Below are 14,460 nucleotides of genomic sequence, written 5' to 3'. Positions count from 1 at the left end.
TAGTGACTGAGTAGGTAGGTTAAGAGATAAATCACATAATCTCTCTGGGCCTAAATGAGGGATTTAGATTATTAGATGATCCTTAAGATTCCTTCTAGTTCTAGATTTATGACACAATTCATTCTTAATTGATTATCTATTTATCTACATGCTGAGCCGTATTCTGGTCCTTTGATTCACATTTTCTACTGGAATATAAAAATGAAAAGCAACAAAGGTATCTATAGGCAATATTGATGTTCATACTTTGCAAAGTAGGGTGGCCTAGAATGAAAGGCACTACATCAATAGTCTGAAAACCTGTGTTTCTATTTTGTTTCTACCTTGCTAACTACTAGCTCTTTGGCCTTAGATCTTGATTTCTTTGGTTCTTCACTTACTCATTTATACATTGAATCTCTTGAACTGATGAACTTTAAATTTCCTTCCAATCAAAGGTTTTCTTAAGCCAACTCAGAGCAGCCTGTGAGCTAAATGGTAAATTTTCAATGTGAACATTTTACAAATACTACAAATGCTTGACTTACTGTTCTGTTCACTGTCTAGACCCAGGAAAAAGATGGAGGAATTGTGCCATATGTATATTTTCATTGCGTTTTTCCCTCCAGAGAGCTGGTAATTAAACATTTGCCAGCACACACCTCTTCTTCTAGCTCTAAACTTAAGTTTAGTTAAAAAAGTATTGACAGCAGTAAGAATGTAAGACGGTAAAGGAATAGAATGAATAAGTAAGGGTAAGAGTAATATAAATTTAAAATAACTAAATATAGTTATCACGCAGATTAAAAAGAAAAAACTCATAAAGCTGAACTTAGAAAAGTCTGGCCTGCTAATTTGTCCATACTATAACCTCTCAATATTCATATTTCTTAGGCAAAGGCTTTATTATTTCTCTAAATCACAAATGATTTTCTCATATCTCATCTTATCTCTTTCATTAAAGTTATTCTTCATAAATTAAGAAAACTATCTCAAAGGGAAAAAGCATTCAAAAGTAATTAATGACAAAGGTTTTAATGAGAAAAAAGGGACAGTCAATTTAAGAGAAGATATGAGAGAATATACCTAGAGTAGTACTTCTGAAAAATATCAGGCTATCAGGAAAGGCTTCGCACTAGTTTGTGATTCCAAAACAGATTAATAAAAATCATAAAATTGCTCCCAACCACTTCTGAAAGCATTGGGGGAAAAATGTCATGGTATACTTCAGACTATTTCGGAAGAATCACTTAGTAATGCACGTGTATTAACATCCAACTACTCTTTAATCCTTTTGATTAATACTTACACATCTATTAGAAGAGGGTATTTCTTGGATTTATCAAAATGGGGAGGCAAAATCATCTGGTACCAAAGCTCTAAAGGAAAAAGACAGTGAATGAGTTTGAAAGGATATGTAAAAATACCAGTATATAAAAGTATGTATGTGTATATATATATGTTATAAGTTACAATCAAGGCCTGAAAGATAGGCTATAAAAAAATATAAACAGAAACTAATTAGATTTGATTTGAAAATCGTCTTTTTTAAAAAGATCTAAAATACCCTGTAAAATTAGTTTGAAAATACTTACATAATAAGCTTCTTTCTATTGTTGTAACACAACATAACATATAGTGACTGATAATATTAAAGTGCCTCTTACAATGTTTAAAGCTTTATTTTATTACTTCATTCTTTGGCATCCATTTATTTTGTTTATGGCGTATATTCTGAATTTTTCCTCCAAAATGGTTTCTTTTCCCTTGAAATTTCCTGAAGCTATTTCAATTATTCAGTTGGCCACAACTTAATTTTAAAATTCTGAATTTAATATCATTTTTGTAATTATGTTGCCATTTTAGAATTATGGAACCAAGTGAAGGAGACTTAAGAGAAAGAGTAATCTATTATTTATTTGCTGTATCATGTTGGTTTTGGACTCTCAATTTATTTATAAGGCGTATTTTTAGTAACACTTGCCCCTAAATAAATTGATTTCCTTTGCTCTGTATTCCAAAATGGAAATTTAGGCTAGAGTTCTTTTAAAGTGCATACAGAAAAGATTAAATGTATCTGGTGAGGTACAAGATTATTCCTAACTAAAATAGTTTTTAACTCATTTTCTTTATCTCTTCTACTTCTTGTTTTTACTTTTCTGGTAGTTATTTCAGTATGCAAGAGGAAGGACTGGTTTCTTTATGTACGAAGATAGACTCTCTCTGCTCTATACCTTACAGTGTGCTGGCACAGAAAGCTAAATTCTATTTTTTGTGTCTCTGAACTAAATGTGACGCTGAAGTGAATACTAAAAACTCAAGTTTCCATCATATGTATATACCACTGGACCATCATGTGAAGAACTACTCAATCAAAATGGCTGATTATAGAGATTTGTTAGTGATTCATACCATTTGACCTTTGATCTACTCCAATCAATACCAGATGACAAAACTTAAGCACTTCAGTTTTGAAAGCATATCATCTTTTCTATTTCTTTTTCCACTTCCCTTCCCCCATATGAGCAGTGGGAGAGGGGCAAGGGAGTGTCAATTATTCCATGAGTAGATTTTAGATATTACTGCTACAGAAATCTAATCTCTTCCTGTACCTCAACTCAGCTCATTTTGAAAGCAAGTTTCTTGGAAAGTCTTTAGAGAAAGTGTAATCCTAACTTCCTAGGCTACTTTAAAAGAAATCCACCAAAAAGGGTGGGAAATGGGGAGAACCAAACCTTTAGATGAAAAGGAAAACCTTAACTTATATATCTCCTATTTATTAGGATTTTGAAACTCTGCTTACTTCCAAAAATATTTAAGAGATGCTATACAAAATTAAAAACATGAAATGGAGCAATTAAAAATAAAAACAAAAAAAATTTTTTAAAGAAACTGATATTACGAGACATCTGAGATAACTAATTACTGTAGTCATTAACAGCTTAAAAGGATGGTGTTGCTAGTCATAAATTGCTGGGAATTTCTAATCATTTTTTAGTTTGGGAAAAATGAATGAAGAACATCAGAGATTTACCAATAGCTAAGGCCACTGTAATAAGAATCTGAAAGGATATTAAGATCACAGTTTTGAATGAAATTAGAGTTATGAATGAAATGGGACTATACACCACAGAAATATTTACTTCTAAAATGTGATCCAACTATTTCATGACATAGTTGGGGGAGAAATGGCAGATTTTTACAGCCCATACAAAACCATTAGTAAGAAACTTTTATCAAAGAGGATGTAGATGGTCCTTATGTTGATTTTATCTGATATTATACTGGTTAATGTTGCCGCACAAAGAAAAAAGTTGGGTTTCTAAAACATTCAAAATAAAAGCAATTTAAGTACTGAAAACAATTGTAAATCAGCTAACCAATATTTTAAGAAACAGGATATAATAGGTGATGATACCATGAAGTTCACAACTCAAGTAAACAGCATCTCACCCTAAAGAATCCTAAGATATTGGAAATCTATGCATATAGACAGTAATTAAGGTATTGATGCAACAGGGCTCAAACCAAAGTCTTTTACAACTTTTATGACTATGACTTTGAATTTGTCAATGAATAAAATGAATTTTAGGGGAAAAATTTAGAAATGCAACCTCTTCTAATAATGAAAAACAATTTCTTCTAGGAATAATGCAAAGACTAAGTTCTAAAACTAAACTATCCAATGTAATTAACTAAATAATGACAGACAATTGTGAATGTTCAATCACATTTGACTTAAGGACTAAGAACTCCATTTGGGATTTTCAAGGCAAAGACACTGGAATGGTTTTGCCACTTCCTTCTCCAAACCAAAACTCTTTTTAGGCCATAAACTCTCCTAATACTTGTTACCTCCCTATATTAGAATGTAAAATCCTTTGAAGACATAAACAATTATACTTTTGTATTTGTATCCCCAACAGCTAACACAATGCCTGGCAACATAATAGGTACTTCATAAATGTTTTTTCATTCACATTCATTAATTCATTATAAGAATGTTATCTTTTAAACCAAATATTTAAGGGGTCCTAATTAAAGATATGGCAGGAAACAATAGCTTTTGAAAATCTGAAAAACAGAATTTCAATATACATGTAGTATGTATGATAAAGCAATACTTTTTTCCCTCAAGTTCCGTTTCTCATTAAAAATAACATTATATGACTAATATGGAAATGTTTTACATGATAGCTTGTTGTTTGGGAGGAGGGGAGTGATACAATTTAGATCTTAAAGCTGAAAGAGAAGTTTAAAAATTATTTTAACATATAATTGGGGGAAAATAAAATATTACATTATATAAATTACATTATAAAAAACATTATATAAATAATTTTTTTAAAAAGAAAAAGATTGTATGGATATGACTGAAAATGTTCTGGAATAACATATATATGTAGGTCTTAGTTAACTTACTTGTTTTATTTATCATAAGGAAGTCAGTTTTTTTGAGGGGCATCTGGATTTCCTTCAACATATTTTCCAATTCTGTGTTGTTTTCCTGCACTTCAAGTACTAGGCAAGGAAATAAAAAAAATAGTAATTCATTTCAGTCTGAGTCATTTTTATTATGCAATACATTCAAATAGAAAAATGTGACTCATTGATATATAATCCATAAATACATCAGATTCTAAACATTTTCTAGAGTTCTTTGTTAAGGGCCTTAAAACTAAACAAAATAATGCTGATAAGGATCATATACACCATTAATACACAAACACACCAACATAGTCAGCAAGGAAGAATAAGAGCTTCAAGATACCTGAAAAATCGCGGCTGCTATGCAGAGTGCTAAAGGGGTAGCCAGGGCCTGTTAATATAACAAAAGAAAAGATAAGTTTAGATGAATGATTTTTTTTTAGAGGAGAGGAAACACTAAGAACTACAAACATTGGGCTGATGGGAGAGGAAGGGAAGATTATATTGATTGCTTTTCAAAGATGCTCTCAAATGTCTTCAACTTTCTCAAACTGTTTTCTAATTTACATTTCTTTTCTCTTTTATAAAACCTATTCTAATAATGATAGATGATAATATGGGGCATAGTACACATAACATTTCACTCATTTGGATATTGATTCCCTTATTAACAAAATGAGAGTAGGAAAGATGGGGTTAAAGTCCTACCTAGCTCTGACATTTCCTAGAGGAACATTCTTTGTTGTTCATTTTAGAGCCCCCACCATCTGGAGGAATTGTACTCTTCTCAGTCTCAATAACAATGATGAATTTTCAATTAGCCAGCCTCGCCATTTTTCCTAATTTCTCTTAGGACCAATGTTATACATTTAATGTGTATACACACACACACACACACACACACACACACACAAACACACACACAAACACAATTGGTGCTGATAGTGATTTCTTTAAAATTATTTCCTGAGAATAATTTTTTAAATATTGTGAACATTAAATTCAGAGAAAAAAGACAGAGAGCTATAGGATCAGAGATTTAAAAGTGGAAGTCCTTAAGGACCATGAATGTAACCCTATTGACCAGCGAGGTTGTTAAATGATTTGCCCAATGTCACATAGCTAATAAATGCCTGAAGCACTATAGAAGCCCAGGTCTTTTTGTCTTCAAGTCCAATGCCTCATCCACTATGCCCTACTAACACTAGACACACTAAATAAATGACAAACAAACCTATGTAGCTGAATCAGACCTGTGATTTCACTGGTATAGTTGGAACACCTTATGAGGAAATTTCCTATTTTGAGGCAGAAAATACATGATCTGTAAGTTAAACCTTAGAAAACTGAAGAGTTACTGTACAGATACTGAAAGATTAAAAGACTTATACCGGATCCCCCAGTCAGTAGTTGACAGTGAGAGAATCTGAATCCAAATCTTCCTGATTCTGAAACTGCATGCTATGTCCACAACTTCATTAAATACATGCACACACATATGTTCCTTCTATCATTTTATATATATATATATAAAATGATAGAAGGAACATATCATATATGTGTAATTTTTTTCATTTGTGATAGTAATGATGATGATGATGATGATGATAGCTAACACTTACATAGTGTCTACTAAGTGCTAGATATTGTGCTGAGTTTTACCAAAAGTATCATTTGATAACTCTGAGAGGTAGGTGCTATTTTTAACTCCACTTTACAGATGAGAAAACTGAGGCAGGCAAACAGGATTAGTGACCTGCACAGGGTCACACAGCTATTCACAGATTTATATGTATATATGCATGTATGTCTCCCCTGATCGAATCTAAACTTCCACCAGTCAGAGACTATTCCATATTTGGCTTTGTATCGCCAACACCTGGCACAATGCCTAACACGTAGATAGCGCTTAATAAATGCCACCATATACAACACGTAGACAGAGATAAGCAAAAGACAGAAAGAGAAAAAGGGGTTGTGGGAAATTATTGTAGCTTATATGTATATGTGTTTTTAACTTTCATTTTTTAACTCTAAATTAAGGAAATATGCAGCTTGAAAAATAGCCAATCTTATATCTACTTTGGCAGACACAATCTCTCAAATATCCTAATTGCTTCAGTTACTAGTTATCTAATTTTTAACAAATTTACTATTATTTAACAAATTAGTAAGAACCTTTCAGAAAAATGATAAAAAGTGACTGGTTTAGAGATTTTTATTTAGTGACTACTTGGGATTTTTATTTTTTATTATGAATTTTATATGAATTTAAGAAGGAAAATGATTGTATAATAAACCATAATTGTTTCTATGACTGTATAAGATAGTAAAAATGATCATAGGAAATGTGCAGTCTTTTTTAAAAGTACATATTTCACTGACTAAAGTAGCAACAAAATTTCTCTACTTGCATATGAGGCAGAATATTTCTTTTTGGAGCATGAATTTCATGACACTGGTCAGTCTTCTCAAAAGAATACTTAAATCCAAACCAAATACTGATGCCCTCCACAGCAGCACTTTCTCTGTTGTTAATGCACATATTTATGTGCATTAACAGTGTCAAGGAGGCTTTAGACTATAAATTCCCAAAAGAGAATTTCAATAGCAGAAATGTCTAACATCAGCACTGTGTGAATAATCATCTTCCACTAGGGTAAAAAATGACGGTGAGTTGATCATTAGCACTATCATCAAAAAATATTTATTAAGGACCCACCTATGAACTGTTATTGCAGGACTTTACTCATTGAAAATTAATTAAGATTCGAACCTTACAAATAAAGAGCTTATAAACTAAAATACACTTAGTACCAAAAGAAAAACAATTAAACAGAGAAAGGGAAGTGATCCTTGCCTATAAGTATACATTGATAGTTTGATGATTAAAAAAACAGAATGTGAACAAGGACTTTTAAAATCTTAGTAATATTATTTAAAAGCAACTTTAGAAAACATCTAGTCTTTCCTTCTCATTCTTGAGACTGGGAAACTGAAACCTAGAGAAGTGATGCTTGTCCAGGGTCACAAAGGTAGTAAGAGTAGCATGACTGGGATTTTAATTCAAGCTCTCTGACCACAAATTCCACTATAATCTACTAGTAGGACTCAGTTACTAATTAAGTGGAAAGAAGCATCTCAGATTGCCTTGCTGCAAAGGAAACATGGTCAAATTTAGTTCAAACTCACCTGAACACTTTAGTTGATAATAACTTGCTTTCTGGCTAAATGACACTGAAACATACTGACACCTTGCTGAATCAAATTCACAGGTAATGCATGTCACAGTTTTAGTTGAATCAAGATTAATTCTGTAAGAGTAAATAGTCAATTGTTAATGCTTGGATTATTGAATAATCAGAAAGGGTCCCATTTCTAGCTAAAATTTATCAGTATCCTAAGTCAGGCACATTCAATTATTTTCTGAAAATAAACTTTTAAAATCTCCCAAAATATGTTTTGTAGAAATACACCAAAATCTGTTCTTAAATGACCCAGTTCCGGTATTTGATGCTATGTAGTTCCCATGGACATGAAGAACATATACTGAAACATATTTCCCTCCTCTAAGTAAAAACATGATAGATTATATGTGTGAAAAGAACTATGATGTCATCAGACATTGTCAGTATATGTCATTTGTCTTAACTGCACTTTATTACGAAAGAGGATGCGGGGAAGTGTGAAAATTTAGTTATGGGGGTGATGCATAAAAAGAAAACTGCCAGTAGTTTTTTTTAAGTGCTCAATAAAAAAAGAGTGATATATCAATGGATAACTGCAATTTAGTACATACCAAGTTGAACAAGAATAACAACCAAAAAAATCTGAAAAACTAAAAATACTCAGGCTAAAAAGCCTGATGAACTCTTCTTACCTATAAAGGTTTCTTCCTCCTGGCATTCCCTTGTATTCATTACTGATGTAGTATCTGAAGATAAAAAGGTTGTTGTTTTTCAAATTATTCAAAATATGGTAAGTAGAAATGGATATATCATGTGGCTTTTTCAAATATTCAATGACAAAATGTATGAATCCCCTGTTCCCTATGTTACATTCAACTAAAGGGACAGCAACACTAGAATAGGATAGGTAAGATGCAAGAGGTAGAATTGGATAGTGGCATAGTATCAAGTCTTCTAAATATATATGCCTATTTCTAAGTAAAGATTAAAGCATCTTTGGATGTTGGAAGCATCACTGAAGTTGGAAGGTTGCTTATTAGCCATCTAGTTCAACCATACAGTTTTAACAGTTGAAGCAGTTAGATAGTGCTGTAAATAGAGCTGTAGACCTGGAGTCCCTTCTGATTTTAAATCCTTCCTCGGCTGCTAACTACTTAGGAAAAGAGGTATTATTAACTCCTCTGTATTTTAGATTCCTCATCTATTAAATGAGAAAGGTGGATTTGATGGCTTTCTATATCCCTCCTGACTCTAAATCTTTGATCTAGAAACTGTCTGCCCACAGTCATAGAGAGGGTAAGTGATAGAAGTAGAATTTGAAGTCCTCTACTACAAATGCAATACTTTTTCCTATTCTATTATTTCCTTAACCAATATTAACCTAATATCATTAAGTTCTATACTTATATTATTAATGGCATACTTACAGATATTCATTGGTAAGAGCTTCTATCTGAATTACTTCCCATTGTCCTTCTGTAATAAATGTTTTTTCCTGAAGAGGAGTTTAAATAGCCATTAATTAGAGGATGTATACTAATTAAAGTTGAGGACTGAATCAATTATGTGGGCAATTCAAATAACTATATCCCATGTTCCTACTGAAGAAAAACAGATCTATCTTATTTGTATGTTTCTTCCTGAAGAGGGGTTTTTAAAGCCATTAATTAGAGGATGCATACTAATTAAAATTGAAGATTGAATCAATTATATGGGTAATTCAAAGTAACTATATCCTACGTCCCTACGAAGAAAAACAAACCTCTTATCTGGATGCATTCATCAAATTTATCATATGATCATACAACTGTCAATTGCCTTTTTGCCCCAGATGATATTTTGGCCCCAATAAATGCAAGTCAGAAACATTAATAAAGAATACTCACACTTGTGTCAACATTAAAATGACAAATATGTTTATAACCATCCTTATTGCTGACAATCTTGTAGAAGCTATTACCATCTGATGTAAAGTGAGGCTCCGAGGGTCTAAACTAAAAAATAAAATAAAATAAAATAAAAATTAAAGTTGAAAATACACTCTTGGGCAAATCCCTTCATCTCAGTTTTTTTTTTTTTTAGCTAGAAAACAAATGGGCCAAACTAGATGATCTAAGAGGTCTTTTTAAGCTTAAAATCTATGACTCGGATTCTAAATCTGCACCAGTATCTATTTAGTAAAGGTAAATATTTATAAATACAATGTTTACTAAAATATGGTATTTACATATACGCCAGAAAATCAAAAGACCTATTTTTCCTTCACAAGGATAATTCTATCAATGTTGACCTTAAGTAGACAAAACATGTTCATTTTTTGAGGAACTGCCTGATTGTCACCAACGTGTATCCGACAAATGTAGCTAAAACACTCTTCCTAGTTCTTTAATTAAAGAAGGTAGAAACTTCAGGTTGGTGATGTTTTGTTATGGGAGCCTTCTGGCAGAATAAGAAGTGAGAGAGGAGACTGAGCGGACAGTTTTCTTATCATTCTAAGCACTGTTTTCTTAATGAAAAAGCAAAATGTGAATTCTTCGATCTTGCTTTGGATCAAATACAGTGAGGCATAGGGTGCTGTGCATTGCAAATTCAGAATTTTAAAGTATATACATTCTTATGTCTGCCATTTCCACGTTAAGGTCTTTTCGTTTTCTAACTATATTTAATAATAGAAATCACAGTTCTATAGAAGGAAAATTCCCATATTCCTACAACAAAAACTGGTTAGTCGAATAGCACATTAATTAAATTGAAACGGGCCTCCCATCAAGCTAAGAAAGAAAATGTCATCTTTAAGACTTTGATTTCCACGAAGCATTTGACAGCAGGTAGGAGATGACCTACTTTTTAAATTGATGATTTATTTTATCTTTGATGTTTCATCTTGCAATTCTCCCAATTTGAGGGAAAGAAGAAAAATGATTTCCTCTTCTACTGAATGATTCAAAGTGAATTCATTTCTAGAGCAAGCTGGAATGTGCAGTACACTCGGTGTTCTCATTATGGAACTCTGAAACACATTCCCCTCTCTAGACCTGTGTTCACAGCCTTATCTTTTTAATACATTTCCCTGTTTCCCCTGGATGGAGTTGTGCCTAGTAGAAATGTGTGAAAAGTGGCATCTGTCTGGTTAAATACAGAGAGGAAAAAACATATTTTTTTCAAGGAGTCGTGAGGAAGTGTAGCATGTCTCTTGCCATGGAGGAAACCACTTTTTATGTTGGCAAACCTCTCCCCTCTGTCCAATCAGTGCCTGGAGGAATTTTAAATGCTGTAGGTTTCACAGAGGCCAATTCCCCCAAGAGAGCGAGTCAGGATTTCCCCAAATTAGGAGTGGCACACCCTTCTGAATAAAAAAAAATGTGAATCCATCCAGATAACATTTTTTTTCCTTAAAACTGACATAAGTAAATGATTGCAAGAAAGAAAAAAACACATGAAGTCATTTGTTTACCATGTAAAACAGTATGGTGGATCTTTCTTTCTACTCCATAGCTGTCACAATGCAGTTCTTTTGCAAGAACTTGTATAATGCAATAAAATAAATGTAGGGGGAAAAATCTATACGCTTTCCTAGAATGTATCTAAGTACTTAGAATAAAATGTGAAACCAATAGAGAACATTATTTGTTTCAAAGTTATTCTTATATGTATCAGTAAGTGTTGTGGGGAGTGGGTAAATGTGATACTATTTTCTATTGGTCAGAATCAGACTTCCTTGGACATTTGACCTTCAGTACTGACAGAAGGTGGGTGAATGTTCTGTCACTGAAGCATCTAACTTGAAATGAGTTGCCAACTCCCTATATCTGAGAATTCCTTCTGTTCTGCCTTCTTTACCACTGATGGGATTACTAGACTGGAAGAAGTTAATGTTTTGATGTAGTATGCCTGCATTTCAGCAAAGCATTTCATATTTATAAGCTGTTAAGAAATGCTAATGGACAAGACAGAGAAATATGGGCTGAAGGAGAACACAGGTCGGTTTTGAAATGGCTGAAAAACTGGACCCAAAGAAGAGTGACTAATGGATCAATTTCAAAATGGAGAAAAGTCTCCAGGAAGATGTACTTAGTCTTACGGAATATTCTCATCAATGATTTAGATGAAAACACAGATGACATGTTTATAAGAAGTGAAACTGACACAAAGCTGGGGAGAATAGTGGTCATTCATTTTAAATAATTGACCAGTGGTCTAAAAAATTCTTGATAGGTTAAAACGAAGGACTCAATCTAAAACAACTGAATTTTCATAGAAATAAATGAAAATGCCTACATTTGTGTAGGAAAAAACGCAACAATAAAAGTGTACAATATACAAGAAGAAGATGTGAAAATTTTAGTGAACATCAAAGACAGTAAGTCAACAATGTGATGTAAAAACAAAAACAAACAACAAAAACACCCATGCTATTTTGAAGGCTATAGAGAGCCTTAATATAGAAGCAAAGTATCCAGAATAAGGGAAATGATGATCTGGGTCTACTTTGTCTTGATCAGATCACTTGGAACAATGAATTTAGTTATAGCTATCACAATTTAAGAAAAGTATTGAGTCAATCCAGAGAACGATGACCCAGATGGGAGGGGGATGTGAAGCTATGTCACATGAGAATATTTGAAGAAACTTAGAATAATTAGTCTGAAGAAAAGAGGAAAAGATAAAGAATACATGACTTGTTTTTGTTTTTAATTATTATAGCTTTTTATATACAAAACATATTCATGGATAATTTTTCAACATTGACCCTTGCAAAAACTTCTGTTTCCAACTTTTCCCCTCCTCCCCTAGGTGGCAGGTAGTCCCATACATGTTAAATATGTTAAAGTATAATGACATTTGTTTCTTAAAACCTACAGAGATGTAACAATAAGTGAAAAATTAAAGGTTGTTTTTCATGGCCCTAGATGGCAGAATTGGGAACAATGGATGGAAATTTCAGGGAATCAAATTTTGATGTGGAAATATTCTCCAATAATCAAAGCTATTTATAAATAGAATGGGCTACCAGGCTACCATTTGAAGTAATGAGTTCTCTGCCCTGGAGGTCTTGTAGAATAAAATAGATGAGCTAATTGGCAATTAAGATTTAGAGGGAATCCTTGATTTTATAACAACTGGAAACATACAATAGCTGTTATCTTTTACAACTCTGAAAATCAAATCAAATCCACTCACGTTTATTAAATGCCTACTAAATGCCAAGAACATGCTAAATGCCAGGACACAAAGGCAAAAACAAAAAAGAAAAACAAACAAAATCAAACTAACAAAAAAAAAAAATCCCAAGACTCTGTTATCAAGAAACTCACAGGTTAATGGGGGATACTACATACAAATAACTATGTACCAACAAATACAGAAACAAACACTAAGGTAAAAAACTTCTCAATGGTGGACCTGAAAGATGCCAGGGAAGCCAGGAAAAAGAATTTCAGTTATGAAAAACAGCCAGTGAAAATTCCTAGAGTCAGGCTGTGAGAGAATCTCAGTAGAGGAATAGCAAGAAGGTCAGTGACTTCAGATCCAGGATATTTGGAGGGAAGGAAGGCACAAGAAGAAGGAAGGTAAGATTATGAAGAGATTTAATAACCAAACATTAGATTTTATATTTACTCTTGGGAGCAATAAGGAGTCAATGTTATTTAATTGAATAGGCGGGTGCCATAATTGAACTTGGGCTCAAGAAACTCAATTTTATATGTATAAACAAGAGACTTGTGGCAAAGCATCCAGAAAAATACTACAAAAATACACACATGAGGTGATGAAGACCTGCACCAGTGTCAGAGGAGAGAAAGGTAGGGGAAGAGAGGGAGGGACATAAGTTATGTTATGAAAGTAAAATGCCAAAATTTGTCAAGAGATTGGAAAGAAGAATGAATGAAAATAAAGGATGACACTTAGCTTTTGAACATGAGTGACTAGAAAGGGATTCTGTAATTCTATTATTTTGGGTCCCACATGTTTTATTTGCTAACCTTTCCAACAATCTTATTTTACCCTCATGTGCATCCCTTTTCCTTTTTTAAATTTAGCATGTTAAATACTACCCCAAAATTCATCTGTATTCATTATAAAGTTAAATTTCAAAAATAAAATATATACATGAGTCAGAAATATAGGAGAATCCTCATTTTTTTCCTACAATTCAATTCCTTGGATTATATGAAATCTTTTGTCATGAAGACTTCAGCAATTTTCTCTCTAATCCTCTTTCCTGCCCCATTAGGCTGAGAAAAGAGTTGAGGTACTCCTTGCTCATAAGGATGTACTTTCTTCAACCTTCTTCAAGGCTTTTGTGTCTTTCCTCTGAAGTTCATCCCACTCTCTCCCAATCCTTATGTCTGATACTAACACTCTCCCTCAGTTACCTTTTGGACTTTGGCACTTAGTTTATAGTATTACTCTCATCACACTTTCTCCTATCATTATCCTGAGTTATTCCAATAGTTGGGTTGGTAATTCTTTTAATAGCCATTTTTTGAACATAATGTCTAGCATCTTATCCATACTACTTTTAGCCATTAACTATAGTGGTTACACCTTAAAACATCACTCCAAATCTTTCAACTTCCAAAATACAGACCTGTGAAAATCTGGACCAGAGACTTACTTCCAGAATGTCTGACATTCTCTATCTGAGCAGAGTATTCTGCACTTTTGTTTCCCTAACTCTTCTCACATGAAGTTTGATCTCTACATTACTATCCTCTCAAACTATCAACCTTGTTCTGGTCTCTCTACCCACTTGCAATCTTTTATTCAAATATGCCAGCAATGCTCTCCTTATCCACTATCAAATTCCCTTGACCTCTTTGCATTCCAACATTAATAAAATATTAATCCTTAAGTTTGGATA

At 32.9% G+C, this 14,460-nt stretch overlaps 1 protein-coding gene across 2 annotated transcripts in view; it reads right to left on the bottom strand.

Moving 5' to 3' along the window:
- The window catches only part of DPP4 (dipeptidyl peptidase 4), a 102,821-nt gene that overhangs the window by 27,382 nt on the left and 60,979 nt on the right, over positions 1–14,460 (bottom strand). For both annotated transcript variants that reach the window (XM_051986262.1, XM_051986261.1), the window contains 7 exons: positions 9,482–9,589; positions 9,023–9,090; positions 8,288–8,341; positions 7,600–7,721; positions 4,751–4,798; positions 4,402–4,500; positions 1,289–1,358 (listed from right to left, as the gene is read on the bottom strand). In XM_051986262.1, coding sequence (XP_051842222.1) covers positions 1,289–1,358; positions 4,402–4,500; positions 4,751–4,798; positions 7,600–7,721; positions 8,288–8,341; positions 9,023–9,090; positions 9,482–9,589 — 569 coding nt within the window. The remainder of the gene's footprint in view (positions 1–1,288; positions 1,359–4,401; positions 4,501–4,750; positions 4,799–7,599; positions 7,722–8,287; positions 8,342–9,022; positions 9,091–9,481; positions 9,590–14,460) is intronic.

This window comes from Antechinus flavipes, chromosome 3 (assembly GCF_016432865.1).
Source record: "Antechinus flavipes isolate AdamAnt ecotype Samford, QLD, Australia chromosome 3, AdamAnt_v2, whole genome shotgun sequence".
Classification (NCBI taxonomy): Eukaryota; Metazoa; Chordata; class Mammalia; order Dasyuromorphia; family Dasyuridae; genus Antechinus; species Antechinus flavipes.
Note: the sequence above shows the minus strand (reverse complement) of the source record. Positions and strands in the feature narration are given on the sequence as shown.